Source organism: Rosa rugosa, chromosome 6 (genome assembly GCF_958449725.1).
Source record: "Rosa rugosa chromosome 6, drRosRugo1.1, whole genome shotgun sequence".
In the NCBI taxonomy this organism is placed as follows: domain Eukaryota; kingdom Viridiplantae; phylum Streptophyta; class Magnoliopsida; order Rosales; family Rosaceae; genus Rosa; species Rosa rugosa.
The window spans coordinates 29,166,030-29,186,243 of NC_084825.1; the positions used below are offsets into that span (position 1 = coordinate 29,166,030).

The following is a 20,214-nucleotide window of genomic DNA, read 5'->3' on the forward strand; positions in this document are numbered from 1 at the left end:
ATGGATATTTTGGTGTCAAAAATTGACGTCGTGTACTGATAGTGGGTCGAGTTTCAGATTTCGTGTACCGAAATGTTTGGTTTGGAACTTTATGTATAAGAATTATTAGTGGCCTTTACTTGGTGTACTGTTTGCAAAATTTTCCCATTAAAATAAATAAAAGAAAGAAAATGTAAAAACACATGTACAATGGTGGAATGCGAGGAACAAAGATCAAAACCACAATCATATGAATGAAATCCAATTACAATTCCTATAGTTGATTTTCTATGTCATGAGAAAGAAGTTGACCATGTGAAACGTTAGAAAGCAAACGATTTCCCATATTTTACTTTCCTTCAATATTTAATCTAAGTGAAAGCACCTAAATTAAACCTATTGAACATGCAATCATAGTCTAGAAAGCTAGCTACTCAAGAACACATTCAACGTATGAAGAGCAAAGAAATGATGTCAACCAAAGTGCACAACCTAGTATGAAAAAGTTCATCTATTTGCAATCCTCCTTAATTGATTTCGACTTTTGTCCAAAGCCTTTACTACTTATGAAATAGGTTCACAAAACTATTAGGTGAATTGTTTACCTAAATCTAGCACCAATTACATGCATATATCCTAAGTTGGCCACCAAAGAACATAAACATGCAAAAGTTTTTTGTAATCCAAAATCAATCAAGCAATCTCACATAAGCAACATATAAATCAACATATAGAAATCACAACTTTATTTCAAAACATATAAACGGGCTTTAAACTTTGCCCTTAACGTCATGTTAACTAGAATTCATAACTCTACGAATCAAATAAAGGAAAACAAAAGAAAGTTTGAAATACACCATGAAAGATGGATGACAAGCCTTGAGACGAAGAACTTGAAGATCCTTGAAAGCAAGCAATCTTCTAGGGACGACACAATGGTGAATGGTGGGTAGGATCTTGATGTTTTGCATGACTTCTTCTCCTCCTTGGTTGAGACGCAGAGCTTCTGAAGACTAGAGAATGGAGAGAATCTTTCTGATATTTATTTTCTGAGGGAGAGAGGTGTGTTGTGGTGTAGAGAATGCTCCTATTTATAGGCCGGAGGATGGCAACTTAGTCTCCAAGTCTTCAAGATTGATCCACACAGCATTAACCAATCAAATAATGTCACATCAGCTCTGCCATGTCACTCAACCAATCAAAAAGCTCCAAAATAAATCCCTAATATATTGTTGCTGACTTTCCCATGATTTAATCTGATTTTATTCACAATTTTCGGCCAAATGTCTAGGCATGAACCTAGACAATGTATCCGGACGCATTTTGAACCTTTTCTCCCTTAAATCTCTCCATGGCTTTATCCTTAACATCCTCCCCTTGATTTTTTCTTGATTTTCACATTAAAACTGCAGATTTTAATTCCTTAATTTCGGCCAACATATCTTGAGGGAATTGAGGGATGAATCTGGACTTGTTTCGAGCATTTTCTTGTTGCACAATCCCTTAAAACTCTCTCTTGATTTTCTCAGCGTAATCTCCTTGATTTTCACATTGATTTTCACATTATCTCCATCATTTCCCATGCAAAAATCAGATTTAATCTCCCATAATATCTTCAACATCATCTTCAAGCCATGTGGTCTCCTAATGCCTTCAGGTTTCCTCGCCTCATCAGGATTCCTGCATTGACTGGGATTTCTAGTCGGACCAGGAAAACTCCATTTCTTCATTTCAGCTCATTTCTGCATCTCTTGTGCCTTGCCTTTGTCATCTCCAATGTCTCACATCCTTCATGTGTCTTTAAGCTCATTTCCTTGTCATTTATTCCAATGTACCTAGAAAATAGAAACTAAATTAAAAATGATTAAGTAAAGGAAATAACTAAGAAAAATATGAGGAAATAATTATTAAAACGTCGCATAAAAATGCTCCTATCACTGACAGTCAAGAGTCAGAAAGAGTAAGTATCAAGCATTTCATTCGCTCAAAATCAAAATCAGTTCTGCAATCTATTTTCTCACTTCAAACTAATACCAACAAATGAAAATAAAAGAAACAAAGGTGTAAAAGGACAAGCTTACATTGTTATCAGAAGTAAAGACAAACAATCGGGTGATTAGAATTTGACAATTGGGAAATCAACAAATGTGGGCAACTTAACCGAAACCAACTCCACAGATCACTGAATTATTATATACAAACTTTGTAGTGTCAAGAGTTACTCTCCATTACATAGCAATGTAGCAGCATTCTGCTCAACTCCACAAAGATAAAACAAATTATTCAGTCTACGTTCTTCTAGTTGAGAGATATTGAGGCCACTGCCAAAGGCCTCCCATTGTTCCAAAGTGCCACAGTTACATATGCCCCTGGACACAGTTCCTTTTAGTACAGAAAAGTAACAAAACCAAACTTCTATTGCAGCATTGCTTATTCCCTAAATTTGCAAAAGCAACTTTTGAATAACTAAAACAACACACTTAGAAAAATGAAGATAACACAAACTCTGTGAGGCTTAGTACTGGATTTATAACTCAGCAATTCCGAAGAGGTTTCCAAAAGTATTGGGAAACTTTTTACTGTTTGAATCAATATAAATTTGGTAAGATAATTAAAATTCCAAAAAAAAACAAAAAAAGTATCAGAAGTGGAAAATAGATTCAATACATGAATGAGTTTCCAGTACCCATGACCAACCTAAGAACATGATTAAAAGGCATTTCAATTCCAACTTCCAACAATAAGGTTGCTGGAAGAATAACTTCTAAGTTGAAATCCATCGACTCAAATATAGTTTTCATCAGCAAAATAAAAAACTAATGAATCATACATGTCAGATTCCCAAAATTTAAGGGTGAAGAATGAAGAATGCATGCTTAACTTAGCTTTCCAGCAAATATGCATATTGTCTACAAGAATGTGAAGAAGAAAAGTCGGACAAAGCTGGAAGCTGAAGACAGTGGGTATGTCACAAAATGCCATAAGAGTAGGCAATAATACCAGTGCATAGTACTGACTCTAAAAAAGTTAGATACATCAAAATAATCAAAGACAAAGAAGAGCACTATTATGACCTTAATTTTTTTGTCAAGGGTCAAACTCAGTTTATATTACTATAGTAATAGAATGATAATCATATTCAACAGAAAGAGCAAATGAAAACTCACAGTGTTGATCTTAGATGACTGCAATACCACTGGTGACTGGTGAAACTAAAGTCTCCTTGTAAATGACTGCATCAGATTTCCATTCGTTGTGGGTCCTAACAACATTCCTAAATGTCTGTTCCTTGAAGCTATATAATACCAAGGACTGAAAATCACATGTCTGGACGATCAAACCTTCACCATTCTCTAATATGCACAGAAGCATCACGAGTGAGAATCCAGAATCTTCACGTAAAATATCTAAAGAACCAACTTCAGTCCACGATTCTTGGACCCTATATTCCTTCATTATCCATATTCTAAACCTGAAGATCTCATTGTGTAGATAGTCATATGTATATACACCAAAACAATCTCCAGGAATAAAGCTGTATCTATTACCAGCCTGAGAGGGCAACGGAAGCATCTCCTGAAACTTTTCCTCCGCTAAATCAAAAGAGATAGTCCTTAAAGCTGGTGGACGAAAATCATTGAATATGGTCTCTGCCCAATGCAGAGCACCATTTGAGAAGCACCCTGGCCCTACCAAGCGCAAGTAACTAAGACCCTCATGGGTCCTCCATGAACCCGATTTTAAACTAAAAACCTGAACCACGGTTTCCTTAGAACCCGCAACTCTAAAACTGTATCCTCTCACTACCTTATAATCATCATTAGTGGAATCATAACCAAATCCGGAAAACTTCATAGTGAGATCATAACCAACTCCGCAAAGCTTCGAAGTAGGTTTTGGCAACAAATTGGATTGTCCAGTACAAGGGTTCCATAACACCATGTCTTTCTCGTCAATTTCTACACAAATCAGCCCATTGCAAGAACCCACAATTTTTCTACGACTGGAATTAGGGAACATTACCGGAAACTCGAGCTTTCTAATTGCAAGATGAGCATCTCCATCATCGTTCAAGTCCTTCAATGCCTCACAGTCTAGGGATAAATCCATGGATGCTTCACAGTATCTGACGGGACTCATTGATATCAAGAGGCTGGAGGTGTTCTCGGTGAAGCCTTTGCTTGCGTAGTTGAAGTGCTTGGTGACAAAGTGAGACTGGGAGATGAGAGCACGCCATGGCTTGCAGACGCAGCGAAATCGCATCAAAGTTTTGACCGGTAGCCTTGCCAGTATTTCATCAGGGACGCCGTCGAGGTCGGTGACACTGGTAAGAGCTCGCTTATGAAAGCCGCCGTCCGCCATGGAATTTGGAGGAAGGCCGATGCGTTGCGTTTTGGAGGAGGGATCTCTGGAGCGGTCGACGTCGTTGAGGAGAGCTGCGGTTGTGGTTGTTTCGACGGCGGCGCGTGTAAGAGCCTTTCTTCGATTTTCGTCTCAGCAGTTCTGCTCTCTCAGAGTCTCAGTCGGTTCACCTCGCTTCAATGCTTCATCATTTAGAGGAGTTCAAATTGAGTTGGGCTCTGATATTTTGCTATTGGGCGCCAATTTTGGGCCTATACTCAGTTTTCCAACAATTTTGACGACACTATTATTGGACTTAAAACTAAACATAGTCCAATTTCATTAAAGAATTTCATTCATCTCATCTATCAGCATTCTAATTTAATGACACGTTTACTTATCTGGAATGGAAAATAATCATGAATCGGATATAACTGGAATGGGAGAAAAAAGAAATAGGTCTTGATTCAGGAAGCTTTGATTCCTAAACTCATCTCCCCCCTTCGTAATCAAATTCCTGAGTATTCATGAATCGATTCTTGACAAGAAGGTGAAACCTACACCCATTCCGATTCCTTTATGTGCTAGTAAACGCATGAATAATTTTATTCCGAAATCATTCTGATTCCTTTATGAGTTAGTAAACGCAATAATATTTTTACTCCGTAATCATTCCCTCCATTTTTATTCTTATTCCAAGTAAGTAAACGTGCCTTGAATGAAGAGAAAATAGATAAAAAGAGTAAAACCTTGGAATGGTAAACCTCAATGGATTGAGAAATCTAATTGTTACTACAATATTCATAAACAAAAACCTGTAATCCTGTACATATCTATGTTTCGCAGAAGTACAAAATATATATGGAGAGATCAGTGACTGCTTTCACTAGAGAACTCATTTTCAAGTGGAGATAGAATTCTCTCCACCCTCTTGCCGAGTCCCAACTTGAGTTCCAACTAGGATGCTGAACTTCATATTTCTGTTTTTCTGTTAGTGCGGCTCGCCTTTTCTTCAACTACTAGCCACCAACAGATCTGACAGTCAAGAGAAGTACCTCTGTCTGGATACCTGCAGCTTATTAAAGAGAAGTACCTCTGTCTGGATTTAATCCCACCTACTGGGTGCCCATCCACCGCAAAACACTCACCTCCAAATCTCCAATGCATCTGACTCTAACTCAATATATCTGCGAGGAGTTTTACAAACTACTTATAAAAACACGCATGCACATCATCAAATGAATAATTGAATTTACAATCACCTAATAAATTAAAACACGATACGTATAGTTTCGATTATTCTATCGTGATAAATTTTTTCCGCCATTCCCGCAACTCCCGTCTTTTAGCTAGTGCACAATAGTGGCGCCAATTTGCTTGTATGGAAGATACTGCCAAATGCTTCCAATGCTCTCCATGCTCCAACTGAAAACCCTCCAAGTAACGGAGCTGATCTGGCCTTCTAAAATGCCACCAGAATTTAGCAATAACATTCTTCAAGTCCTTAGCCCTGATAGCAAATGCTTCAACTTTTGTTTGAGACCTGACTATTCTGGTAGAGATGGGTAACTCTGAAAATGGGGTAGATTTCAATGCCCAACTTAGTAGTTCTTCTCCATATAAATCGCCTTTCCCAAGGCACTTGGTGTTTGAATAACCAGTACTTGTTTCACTTATAGTGGTATAGGACCATGCAGTGCCTTGGGTGATGAAGAGCATCTTCTCTAATGGTTCCCCCTCCTGAAGAATATAACTGTCTTCGGCATATATCACTGGCTTAAGATGTGCACAGATTGCATTCAACACTTTCTCATCCATATCTTCAAATAATGGCACCTGCGATATTAGGTGCATATAGAAAGCCTCGTTAATTATGGCCAAGCCTAGCTAGGTATATTCAACTCAACAAAATATATAATGAACATTTAAATTTTAAGAAAAAATTACTGAGCTTAGGAGTTGATTAGGATATAGTTTGCACAAGATTTATGAGCAAAAAAGTTTTTGTTTGGGATTGAGAAGCAAACCCTAATTTCCCAACTTACGCGCCTCTACCTTGAACCATACCTTTGCGAGATTTCCTCGTCCAGTAGCACCCCATCGTCAGTGTTGGTCTTTGGCCACACTGATGATGTGCACCGGACGGGTGATTATTTTCTATTACATGCTTAGGCTAGCTTTCTGTGATTTTCAATCTTGGAGGTTGCAGTAGAAGAGTCGGTGTCGGGTCCCAGTTTGCAGCTCTAAGGCTATGGAGGTCGCAAGCACAGATTCAAAGGACGGGTTTTGAATTGGGGTGAGTTTGGTTGCTTGGTCCAAATCTATCTGAGCATCAGCGGCGGCATTGATGAGAGTTGATGGCAGCTTGGGCCACTGTGGATCCGTATCCGGTTGGATTAGGGTCTGTTCGGTACGCTGTTTCGTTTCGGCTCTCTTGGGTGGTGACGTTGAGGTGGTGTTCTTCCTTGATTAGTGGTGGAGGTCGCGGCTGCAGAAGTGGCAGCAGTCACGATCGTAGGATGTGCGCGCATCTGCCTTGCAGAGGAGTTGGACCAGGCTCCGAGCTAGGCCAGCTTCTTCTGTTGGCCCTTTGGCTAAACTTTTACTTTTGGGCCTTAAGACTGCTTTTAGGTTTATTTAATTTATTTCTTTTCTTTTTCAAAAAACCCCTACCTTGTTTGGGAAAGCTAGCTAGCGGGGTTTAGTCACCCACTTAGGTTGCTTTCTTATGTTCTAGTTTGTTACTAGATTAAGCAAGATTTGATATCGAATCGATGGCAGTATCCTACCTACAATTATGTTTCTTATTTGCTTTAATTACTTGTTACTCTAGCAGTGGAAGCGTATGTAATGTGCCATTCTGGCATGAGCAGTATAAATAACAAATAAAGATGTTCATTGTTTCCAAAAAAGATTTATAAGTAAAATTATCAGAAGTTTGAAAATTGAAGAAATATAATAAATGACAAATTGTGTGTGCCCCGGAAATTTATCGAGCTTAAATTGAGATCTTTCGACAAGTTATTTATTTACGATCTCGGTAATTGTCAAAGTGCTCGAGGAAATTTTCAGAAATTTTCATAAAGTGAATCCTCAATCTAAGAGTTGGATAATAAATTACACGACACGAAGAGTTCGTGGAAATTTTCGGAGAATTTTTCGGACACTCGAAGTGTTTATAATGAATTTCCGAAGTTTGGAAATTATGAAAATTCATTTAAATAAAAAGAAAATTTCCGCGGTGCAATCCTGGCCATCCATCCACCCACCGCTTGATCATGGTCGTTCACTGTTAAATGGACCAACCTATATATCTAGGTGTTGATCAGATCAAGGGTGGAGGAATATCCAGAAAGCTCGAGAGAGAGAGAGAGAGCTCGGTGCTCTCTGACCCGAGATGCAGCGCGACCCGACAAGTGACTCAACCGGAACTTCCACGTCCGGCCACCCCACGACGGCGCGAGGCCACCAATAGCTTCGTCTTGGCGTGCCTACTTTCCTGCATTCTCAGATCGTCCATGCATCGACGATGAACGAAGAAGCAACGACTGGAAGCTCCGAAACTTCTCCGGCAATCTCTGCAACTTCCGGCGACTTCGGCCACAGTTTGGACCGTCTGTGGTATGAAACTTCCTCTCCTCGTCATGCTCTACACCCCAGCATACTTAGTTTTTCAATTTGATCGAGTTTTGACTATTGGGTTTCTGGGTTCCTCTCGGTTTCGACGCTGTTAGCCGGCGACTTCTCCAGCATTTCCTGGCTTGGTCTCTGGTTCGACTGCACCTATAGGCGAGGGCTGATCTTGATTGAGGATAAAGTCTGGGAATTTCGGGTTGGTGGCTATCAGTTTGTGCTTCATCACCAATCGAGCTTCGTCAAGTTTCCGGAAAACGTTCAAGATCAAAACAAAGTGAGTTGAGTTGCTTTCGGCTTTGGTGAATTATGATTCTCGTTACGATGTTGATGGGTTATTGTCTTGGTGGAGTTGTAAATTCAGAAACTTTGAATTATGGACATTGAGGCTTGGATTGCCAGTTCAACATCGAGTTCTTGGAAGGCTGCTGCGAGGGAGTTAAGGTTCACCTTGCAGATTGTAGTACTGAAGGTAAATTCGAGTTTCTAGATGGAAATGTTTATGTTTGGATTGAGAGATTGACTGAATTGTAGTTATGGTTAGTTAAGAAGTGGGAGTACAGAAATTATGAATTGGTTATGTTGGTGAAAATGGGAATGGTTGTATATCGGTTAAGGAAAGAAAAAGGATATGTTTTGGGTGTCCTTGGTAGTTGGGGGCACTCCTTGTTTAAGATTGAGATTGTGTTGGGTGACCATAGTAAATTCAGTCGAATTACTATGTGACGAAATTGTTAAGTAAATTTGGGATCTTTCATTGACGAAATTGTTATTGGTTTGCTGGTGCATATGTTAAAGTAGTCGTAAGCAAAGAAAATAAATTAATATATTGGGTGGCCTTAGTAAAATTGTGGTGCATCTAATATATGGGGTCGATATCACAATTTTAAGTAATTGTTCGGTAATTTGACTTAATTATCGAACCAGCCTCGATTGGTCAAACAATGGTCAAAATTGGTCAATCCTAGTCAAACCAGGAAAGGTTAGTCAAACCGTGGTCAACTCCTGGTCAAACCAGGAAAAGTTGGTTTGGACGATTTATTAATAGTCGAAATTTCATATAATTGCTCAATGAGATCTTAACCATCGAAATGTTGGAATCTAGGACTCCAGTTACCCGAGGAAAAGAAGGTTCTCGACTCTCAGAGTACGTGAAAGAAAGCATTGGAATCCAGGTAGGGGATTCGGGACTCTCCTCGGTTAGTAGTTTTCTTATCTATTGTTATTAAAATGATGCATGTTAAGTGGTACGGTTTGGTTATGTTAAAATGCAAGGCATACTAACCAAATCGTGAGAAATGTGATGGCTTGAGGGCGAAAGGGGCACTGACTTCCTTAGGTTCGATTCCCTAAACCTCTGGAGGGTTAGCTACGCCGATCATCCGGGTATTCCAATCGTAATGACGGACTCGGTACGTGTGTGTAGCTAGGTAGTGGACGCTCTCGCTACGCTTACCTGGTGATAAATTATTTTGAGGTAAGGTCGTGTAGTGGGTCTATGGGACCGGCCATCAGGTAATATTTGGATTTGGCGCCGTATTTATTAAAACATCATGCATCAGTTTTTAAGTTATAAAATCTTATAAAGTTTGTCGTTCCTTGAAGTCTTTGGTTTAAGCATGTTTTCATACTGGGATCCCAAATATATATTTACTCGTTTCAAACCTAGTCGTGGTACAGTTCCTGTAAGAGCAGCGAGGACGAAAGCTCACCCCTTCAACAGTGTGGATGCAGGTACTGTGCACTGGTGACTGGACAATAGTGGACGGAGCTGGGTGTGCGGAACAAGTTCGGTAAATCATCGTTTAGACCTTGTTCTAAATTCTATTTCTCGAACTTCGTATTCCGAGACTTGTTGGTAGTTAGCCTTGTGTCAATTTTGGTTGAGTTCTCATTTCCTTGAAGTTCGTACCTCGTGTGTGAGAATTCATTTCAAGTTCTAGATGAATGAAATAAATTTTAGCAACTCAAGGATTTTCACCTCAAAAATATTTGTAGCTTCCGCTGTGTTTTTACAGAACGTTTTTCAAACAAAATGCCTAGCGGTTTTCTAGAATGTAAATCGAGCGTTCGGTTTATGTTTTAGAGACTCGCAGCACTGTGACGTGCTTAAGCTGATGAGGGGTAGCTTGGGGCGTTACAAATTATCAAAATTAAAATATTAAATTCACAAAACGGAAAACCTATAATAAATTACCCAATGAAGAGCATGCTAACATTAAGTAAGTACAGTCTCTATTCTTTTTTTCTTTTTTTTTAAATCAGAAGGGTAAACTAGACTGTAGGTAAGTATAAAAAAAAACATTAATGAGACACGTTAATTAAGTGCTCTATGATGTGGATTGGCTGTAGATTGGTAAGAAATAAGAATGAGCTTTAGCCAATACATGATTATATACACAAATTTATATATAATTTTCTCTAATTTTTTTTTATACATCTATTTTGCTAACTATAATTATATCCCTAATTTATAAAATTAGTTAAATTATACTATAAGTTATAGTTAAAATTATAGTTATTAAATTTTCTCAACCTTAATTAGTTTGAACTAAAACTTATAATCTCTCAACTTTGAATAGTTATTTAATGGGCAACATTTAGAGTATAATTTTAACTATAATTTAGGTGGCCATAAAACCGCTCCTTATAAAATTATTCTAAAGTGAAAAGATGTTATTGGATTTTGGAAAAGTGGAAAGACAAACTCACCTGTCTTAGAGCATCTTTTAACCCATGTTTAAGTCAAATTTTAGTTAAAATAGCTAAAAAGTCAGTTTGATTAGCTATTTTAGAGCATCTTTAGCAATGCTAGCCATTTATAAGTCTAGTGCTCTGTATTTTAGCTAGCTTTAAATTTATATTATTTTTTAAATGAAGTTTAAATAGTTTAAATATATTTATAAATTACATAAATAAATTAAAATTAATGTTTTATATTATAGAGAGCCTATTTTTGCTCCTTATCTCGCTCTCTATATTTAGGAGTCTTGTGCAGCTGTTAAAATAGATTAAAAGTTAAACATGCTCTCTTAAATAGCTAAGGAGCCAAAATAGAGATCTGCTAAAGATACTATTAGAAATACGTATGCATCAGTGCTCTCTATTTTAGCTAGTTTTGAATTTATATTGTTTTTTAAATTAAGATTAAATAGTTTAAATGTATTTATAAATTATATAAAATAACTCAAAATGAATGTTTTAAATTATAGAGAGCTTCATCTTGCTCTCTCTATATTTGGGAGTGAGATAGCTAAAAGTTATAATAGAGAGCCATTTAGAACTCTGATGCAGCTGCTAAAATAAATAAAAAGTTAAACATGCTATCCAAAATAGCTAAGGAGTTAAAACAGAGAGTTTACTAAAGAAACTCTTAATAATAGTGTATAGGTATGCGTATACATGTTACATGTGTGTGTGTATATATATATATATATATATCATCCGGCCTACAAATTCTTTATAAAAAAAAAAAAAGGTTCATACTTTTCGCAATATAGACTGTAGAATAACTTACTTTCTTTAACGCAGTTAAGCGGAGAAGGCTCAAGATACATCTTCTCTGCCTCAAGGGAAGAATAGATAGGACATTCTCCACATCAACATCTTTGTTTTCTTGAAGTTTTCGTTGTATGTTGTCGATGATCACCATCTTCAGAGTTTTCACTGTTTTGCCCACAACCACGTCCAAATCCTTTGGGAGGTCATTTTTATATAGCCATAGATCGATTTCTGGGCTAATCAATTGCATCTTCTGTCTGAGTTTAAGCTCATCAGACCTTATTGTGTCCAACTGCACGCTTAAAGTCTATTCCATGTATAACAAGTAGGTTCAGTACATGATTATTATTTATTACATATATATTATAATATTTATACTATTATTAATTTATCATGGGCACACGTTTTGTCTGCCGTACCTAGTTTTTCTTTTTTACTTTAATAACCTTCAATTATCAAACAATTATTGATAACATTTTAACTATCAAGGATAAAATGGTTAAAATACTATAAAACAATTAATAAAAATAAAATAAAAATTCAATAACTAACTTCCTAACTCTTATTCTCACACCACACTCATCAGGTCGGTAACATTTCCAGAGTAATTTATACAATTATACAAGCGCGCGTGAGTATAATTGAATTAGTATAAGAAATGCTACTCAATGAGCAAATTATGTTTGGCTCGATCCCAACACTGAGATTAATCTACATTATCCTTGAATTAACATAAAACAATGAAATAGTGTATACGTAACTAGCTAGGGGGTGGTGTTAGCTCAGTGATTAGAGCACCCACTACCTAATGACGAAGTCATGGGTTCGAGTCACCATGGGGGTAGGAGTGAAATCCTTTAATCATCTTTTAAAGAAGAAGAAAAAAAAAAAAAAAACTAGCTAGGGGGTGGATCAATGAGTCTTTAACTTATAGTCAAGAACTCAAGATTATACTCTAATTATTGTGTATTAGATTAGACAGTTATTAATGGCTGAGGTATATCATGATTTTCTATTCTTTCCTTTTTTTCAAATTTGTTTTACTCCTAAACAAAAAATATATATATATATATATATATATATATATAGTCGTCATTGATCCACCCCCGTGTAGGGGCTCTGTATAACTATTATATTCAACGTTTAACTACTATATCAAATGTTACATCATGTAGTTTATATGTTATACATTTATGTTCTTCATACAGCAAATAAACATATATACTAAAAGATGAAGGCAGGGATATATAAATTGAAAAAAAAAAAACAAAACAAAATCTTTAAGATTCGGCACAAATGTTTACCTGCAAAGTTGCACTAAGATATATTAAAAAAAGCATCATGCCACTCAAAAATATGAAAACAGCGAAGATGTTTTCCCATTGGCTGCTACTAGGCTCGAGGTTTGAACCTAAAGAACTGCAAAATGAAATATATGGACTATTAAGTTAATTTAGACACAGTATCTGAAAAATATCTGAAAATGCATTTTCCAGATTGGTCTTTGAAAACATCTCTTCTTATCATTGTCAAAAAAAAAAATTACAACTAATTAATCCTCCAACTGTTCGCTCCTCACCCAAAAAAAAGTAAAATAAAATAAAATAAAATAAAATCCGCTAATTATTGTAATTCTATATTAAATTGTAAGTAAATTTTTCGTGTTTGACATGCATATTAGCCTATTAGGTTGTTCCATAATCCGTATGAAAGCCGAAATTAAGTTATATAAAGATAAGTTACATATACAAACCTCAGATTGCGCAGACCCCACCAAAAACATTGCAATAATTTTTGTGAAAAATTTGTCGACCCCATCATACCGGACTGAACGGCACCAAGAAATACACCGAAATCGAAAAGTAATGTTTCATTTGAGGGATTTATAGGACATAAAATATCCAGATTCGTGATATTTCTAGTCCCATTGTCATCACAGTCAAAACTACTAACGTTACATCCATCTTCACTTCTACAACCATGTTCCCAGCAAGCTATCTCTCGTTGAATTGCAAAGAAATACCATATGGCTCCAAGTATCTGAAAGATGAATGAGATATACAGGTAACTAACTTCACAAATATTTTTTTTTTTTTTGGAAAACCTGTGCTAATCAAATTGTAAACACAATGAAGGAGAAAAATGGCCCACGTACAAAGCAGCAAGTTCAAATGAAAAAAAAAATAATAATAATAATAATGATGATGATGATGATGATGCTAGGAGCTAGGCCATGGTAAAATTTTATCATGTTGTATACATACAACAATTGATCTTCATGAATTAGACTGGGGACCTCTTATAAATGGAAGACTTAAAGCATTTTTAGCAAACTTTCTTTCTTAGCTCCTTGCTATTTTTGATAACATGTTTAGCTTTTTAGCAACACTACCAACCTCAAGTGACTCTTTACATTAGCTTTTAGCTACATGACTCTCAAATATAAAAAGCATGATGAAGCTCTTTATTTTATTTTTTGTTAATTTAAAACATTCACTCTTAGTTGTTTTATGTAATTTTTAAATAAGCTTAAAATATTTATTCAAAAAATGAAATAAATTTAAAACTAGATAAAATGAAGAGAATGATACTGACGTATTTTTAAAAGGCTAGTAAAAAAAAAACTTCTTATGTTTTTGGACCAATGTGTTTGTGTTATATATATATATATATATATATGGATCTTATAGATACATCATTGATGTATCTATATCTCACTACCATAGTCATGTACATTTTTTTTTTATCAAATAAACAACTCATATACAACAACTAGTCTATTGTGAGTCGAACTCACAACCTCCCACTTATAAATGAGAGACTTATACCACTAGACCCAAATGGTACTGAGCATGTACATTACTTTTGTATGTTAGCACTTTGGCTAAAAATTTAACTTAAAGATAGTTAGTGTTGCTAAATATGCTCTTATACTAAATTACTAATAGACCAATATGTTTGTATATGTATATATTAAAAAAGTATGTACATCATGTATGAAAGAAGATATATAGATATATGATCCTTTGTGAAAATGTTATATATATATAGAGGGCCCTTCCACTAAGGGATCCATTTTTTTGGTCTTTTCTAGGGATAGACATTAGACAAACTTTTTGATTACATTTCGACATCTCAACCGTTCAGTTTTTAGGTCCTAATGTGTAGATCATTTCTGCAAATTTTCAGCCAAGAGGGTGAACATTAAGATATCAAACTAGATTAAAGCAATGGACAAACCAAATCTGTCAAACCTGAACCGTTCATACTTATAATTTTATATCGCAGTTTTGAATGCCTTAACGATAATCGATTTGACTAAAAATTTACAGAAGTGATCTGCACATTAGGACCTAAAAACTGATCGGTTAAGATGCCAAAATATGATTGAAAAGTTGGTCTAATGACCTATCCCTAGAAAATATCAAAAAAAGGGATCCCTCACTAGAAGGGCCCTATATATATATATATAGGATTTTTCTCAGGTAAGAATGTCCTTAGTTTTTCTTATGGAACGGATTTACTGTTTTCACCCACTTTCCGATCATATTTTCACATCTTAACCATTCAGTTTTTAGGTCCTAATGTATGGATCACCTCTGCAAAATTTCAGCCAATTTGGTGATCGTTAAGGCGTCCAAAACTGCAATTTACACGAACGAACCGAATCTGTCGAACCGGAACCGTTCGTTTACATTGTTGTAATTTGCAGTTTTGGATGCCTTAATGATCACCAATTTGGCTGAAATTTTGCAGAGGTGATCTATACATTAGGACCTAAAAACTGAACGGTTAAGATGTGAAAATTTGATCGGAAAGTGGGTGAAAATCGGAAATCCGTACCTAAGAAAAACTAAGGACGTCTTTAGTGTAGCCGAACTGTATATATATATATATACATAACCTTTCCACTAAGAGATCCCCCTTTTTTAGTCATTTTAAGAAATCCTTTGTGGGACTCATTTTGTGATCATATATCGGCATCTCGATCGTTCAATTGTTAGGACTCCATGAATATATCACTTCTGCAAATTTTCAGTCAAGTTGATGACCGTTAAGGTATCGAACTAGATTGAATTAATGGACGAACCAAATCTGTCCGACCTAAACCATTCATGCTTATAATTGTAAATCACAGTTATGAGCGCTTTAACAGTTATCAATTTGACTTAAAATTTACATACGTGATCTAGTCATATAGACCTAAAAACTGAACGGTGGAGATGTGGATATGTGATCGAAAAGTTGGTCTGATTATGACCAGAAAAAAGAATCCCTCACTAGAAGGACCATATATATAAAATAAGAAGTGTAAATTTCACTCCATAAATTAAGATAAGACTTAAGACTTACATGACCAGAAAGGATGAATGGGAGGAAGTTGAATACAGCTTGAATCCATATTCCTATCCTAGTTTGTATGTTAAGAGATGTGCCAGATAGATAGATGCGAATGACTCGTGGAACATATTGGAGGAGAACAAGAGCGTTCAGAAACATTCTTGTGAAGGATGCTGAGCCCCTCATGATTTTTGAAAAGAAAATGAATATTACAACCTGATCGAACACATTACAATCGGTTCAAGTCAGCAATTAAATTTAATTATCAAGTATATATGTGCATGACAAAGCTTGAATCAATCATACAAGTTAAGAGATATGACTTTCTTAAGTACCTGTGGAAGAGGAAGAACAGCAGCAATGTCAGTTACTATACAGGACAGAAAAATCCTCTTAGCTGATTTCACTCTTTTGAAACGAAATGTCTGACCATTTGTTGAGATCTCGAGTGTGGCATTAAGTCTGTCGATTTGGATAAGGATGTCGACTAAATAAAAAAGATCTGTGATGGAACGTAAAATAGTAGTTGCTATTTTCAACTTCTTGTCCAATCTTAGGCACTTAGCATCCTCATTAGTAACGGGAGTGTAAAAGAACAAAGGATCAAATAACACAGCAAACACACATGATATTAGAAATATCTTATTCCAATATGGAAGGAGAGGAGCAAGACGTTCCTGCGTTATTGATCATGTAGGACGTCTTCGTCTACCGTCCTCGTGATCGGGTGTTGTTGGTCTCCCTTCATCTATGAAATCCCAACCGAATCTTAGGGCCTCTGGTGTATTGAAAGCATAACCAATTCCTTGAGTGATACTGTACAAGAAACAACAAATTATTATTATTATTATTTTTATAAAAATTAAATAAAAATTTTGAACGCACGCAGCTACACTTTCATATTCTCTCTCCCTGTGAACGCAATCCGCATGCAGTACTACTGGTTACAGAATCGCAGAAACTAACCTCAACTCGATTATTGAATCATCGTAACAAGGTACTTGGCGGCGATTCATCTTGTTTGTGATATAGAAATATCGATCCTCAGAAGTCCGAACTATTACAAGACCCAAGGAGCTATTGTGAAAATAATCTCACTCCTCCTGCAAGTTAGTAAAGAATTATGTGCAAAAAGAAAAAATGGAGAAAGAAATTGAATGAATCTACCAAATCCTTTAAATTTGGAACCAAATCAGAGACACTTACTACAACTGATCCAATTCAGTTTCCAGTACGCGTGTTTCATCGTTAAAGAGAGTTTTGCCCCGTCACTTTCTCTACTGATCAATGTGCTTTTGTGACTAATCCAAATATTATTTTGGACCCAGTGTGAACATAAGTTGGATTTTTTATCAAAGCACCAAAACAAAGGTGAGTGCGTCTTTACCAAATCACTAAAGCCTCTCCACTTTATGGGGTTAAAATAATACCAAAACCCAGATTTTTTTAAAAGTATCTTTAACTTTTTATAAAAAAAAAAAGAATCTTTAACTTTTTAGTATCTTTTTCAAAAAATATCTTTAATTTCTTATCGAAAAAAAAAGTATCTTTAACTTTTTAGTATCTTTTCCAAAAGTATCTTTAACTTCTTATCGAAAAAAAAAAGTATCTTTAACTTTTTAATATCTTTTTCAAAAGTATCTTTAACTTCAAAAAAATAAAATAAATAAATATATATATACAGATCCAATGCAGAGCGGAGCTCCGCTTTGAAATTAACGTGTGAAGTTCGAGTTTTGGGCAACTTTTTGGTCGCATATCCACATCTCGACCGTTCAGTTTTTAGGTACTAGTGTATAGATCCTCTCTGCAAATTTTCAGCCAAATTGATGATCGTTAAGGTATCTAACTCGCTTAAACCAATGGACGGACTGAATCTGTCAACCTAAACCGTACTAGCTTTAAGGCAGTTATCAATGCCTTAACGATCATCATTTTGGCTGAAAATTTGCAGAGACGATCTATACACTAGTACCTAAAAACTGAACGGTCGAGATGTGGATATGCGACCGAAAAGTGACCAAAAACTCGAACTTCACAGATTAATTTTCAAAGCGGAGCTCCGCTCTGGATAGGATCTGTATCTATCTATCTATATATATATATATATATATATATATATATATATATAGATAGATAGATACAGATCCTATCCAGAGCGGAGCTGCGCTTTGAAATTAACGTGTGAAGTTTGAGTTTTCGGTCGCATATCCTGACAAATAAAATATAACTTATAAGTCTTAGACATAGCCCGAGCATTATTATTTGGTGCCCATATGCCCAAGTATATATGGGGTGAAGCGGTCCAAACTGCATCCCACCTCATTAATCGTCTTCCTTCCAGTGTCCTTCAGGGGAGTATTCCTTTGACTTGGTATCAGAGCAAAGATCCGAGAGGACTTTGTCTCTTTGTTTTTCCCTTCATTCTTCTTTCCTCACACTCTAGGGGTAAGATTGTTCCTTCCTCGAATTCGAGGGTTAGGATTGTTTTCTGGTTTTTAGAAGGTTTACTGTTGTTTCTTGACTAGTCGATTAATCCCTCTCGACTTGTCAACTTACCTTCTATCTCAATTCCGCTGCACGATTGTTTCTGTTGGTATTCCAATGGCTGGTCCTGATACTCCACTTCTCGAAGGAGGGAATACTAGCAATTCCAGCATTCAGAAAGTTGAAGTTTCTGTTCAAAATCCGAATTCTTCCTCAGGTTCATTCGGAGGAGCAAAATTGAATGGACTTGGGAATTACAGAACATGGAAGAAGATGATTTCAGCCCACCTTCGTGGAATCCACAAGATGGGTCATGTCACCGGTACCATTAAGGCGCCGACAAATGATCAGAGTGAAGAATATGTCAAGTGGGAAGATGCTGATGGACTTGTACTGTCAATTCTGTACAAGGCCATGACTGATGAGGTGGTCCAATTGATCATTGGGTGTGATACGGCTGCAGAAGTTTGGAAGACGCTTAATGATCTCTATCTATATGAATCTGACTTCTCTCAGATCTATGAGTTGTTGTGCAAGGCAACGAGGATGAAGCAGGATGGACAAGCGGTTTCAGTGTTCTACACTCAGCTGAAGAACGTTTGGGCTGAGATTGATCAGCGGCGACCAAACAAATTGAAGGATGCTGAGGATATAGCCTGGTATGTCAAGGAGAAGGAGTTGGAGCGTGTGCACCAGTTTCTCAATGGATTAGATGCTAGACATGACAGTGCCAAGGGAGAGCTGCTACGTCGGCAAGAGTCTCATTCCCTTATTGAGGCGTTTAACTACATTCGTAAGGATGAGTCTCAACAGGATAGCGCAAGGGGAGTTATTTCTGAAATCTCTAGCCTGACAGTCCAAGCTAAGCCTTCACGGGCTCAAGGTCCACCTCCTGGCTTCACTGCACCACATTCAGGACTTCGTCCCATGACTCAGGCTCCTTCATCAGTAGCCAATTCTGGGTTGGTATGTCAGCATTGCAATCTACCTGGACATGTCAAGGAGACTTGCTATAAGCTGGTTGGGTATCCAGCTGGATATTTCAGCAAGCCTAAGCCAACAGGACCTCAAGGGAAAGGAAAGGCAGCTGTCCATCTAGTTCAGAATTCGGAGTACCTTGGTATTGTAGGGCAAGATCATACCACAGGCAGAGTTGACAATCCTTCAGTATCAATGGTTGGTAGAGGTACTGGTAAGATTGGTATTGCTTTAAAAGTTTCAAACTTTGTAGGTTCAGATACTTGGATTATTGATTCTGGTGCTTCTGATCATATGCCCTATGATAGGAAATACTTTATTAATTTATCCACTCCTAGTGTGTCACATGTTATAAATGCCAATGGTGAGTCCTTCCCTGTCCTAGGCGTTGGGTCCATAAGAGTCACACCCACCTTAGTTTTACATGATGTCTTATATGTGCCTGACTTGTCTCATCATCTAATCTCAGTTCCCCAGCTCAATACTCAATCCATGTGCTCTGTAACATTCTTTCCTATGTATGTTCTTTTTTAGAATCTTCTGACCAGGGAGGTAATCGGCAGGGGGTATCTGAGGGGAAGACTGTTTCATCTGGACCAAGCATATGCTGGGGAGAAGCCAAGGAAGACTGCATCAGTCGCTTTGACTTTGAATTCTAGAGAATTGAATGAAGTGTGGTTATGGCATAGACGCTTAGGGCATCCTTCTTTTAGTGTAATGCGTAAAACTATGCCCTCTTTATTTGTTGGCATTAATGAGTCTTCCTTACATTGTGAAACTTGTGTTTTGGCAAAAAGTTATCGAGTCAGTTACCTATTGAGTCTTTCTAATAAAAGTTTCATTCCTTTTGAAATTATTCACTCTGATGTGTGGGAACCTTCCAAAGAACCCACTCTTTCTGGAATGCGTTATTTTGTTCTATTTATTGACGATTGTACTCGATTGTCATGGGTT

General features: G+C 36.7%; 2 protein-coding genes across 2 annotated transcripts; both read right to left on the minus strand.

The window, feature by feature from the left end:
- Window positions 1-2,649: 2,649 nt before the first annotated feature.
- Window positions 2,650-4,612, minus strand: LOC133718597 (F-box/kelch-repeat protein At3g23880-like). Its single transcript, XM_062145466.1, has one exon. The coding sequence runs from the start codon at window positions 4,339-4,341 to the stop codon at window positions 3,157-3,159; it is 1,185 nt and encodes a 394-aa protein (XP_062001450.1). The 5' UTR covers window positions 4,342-4,612; the 3' UTR covers window positions 2,650-3,156.
- Window positions 4,613-5,260: 648 nt separating this feature from the next.
- On the minus strand, window positions 5,261-16,484 carry LOC133716551 (cyclic nucleotide-gated ion channel 1-like; the record flags this gene model as incomplete). Its single annotated transcript, XM_062143249.1, has 6 exons — window positions 5,261-6,156; window positions 11,471-11,761; window positions 12,759-12,873; window positions 13,208-13,494; window positions 15,808-16,011; window positions 16,131-16,484. Coding segments are annotated over 6 exons (1,791 nt in total), but the record flags the coding sequence as incomplete, so codon positions are not given.
- Window positions 16,485-20,214: the final 3,730 nt, after the last annotated feature.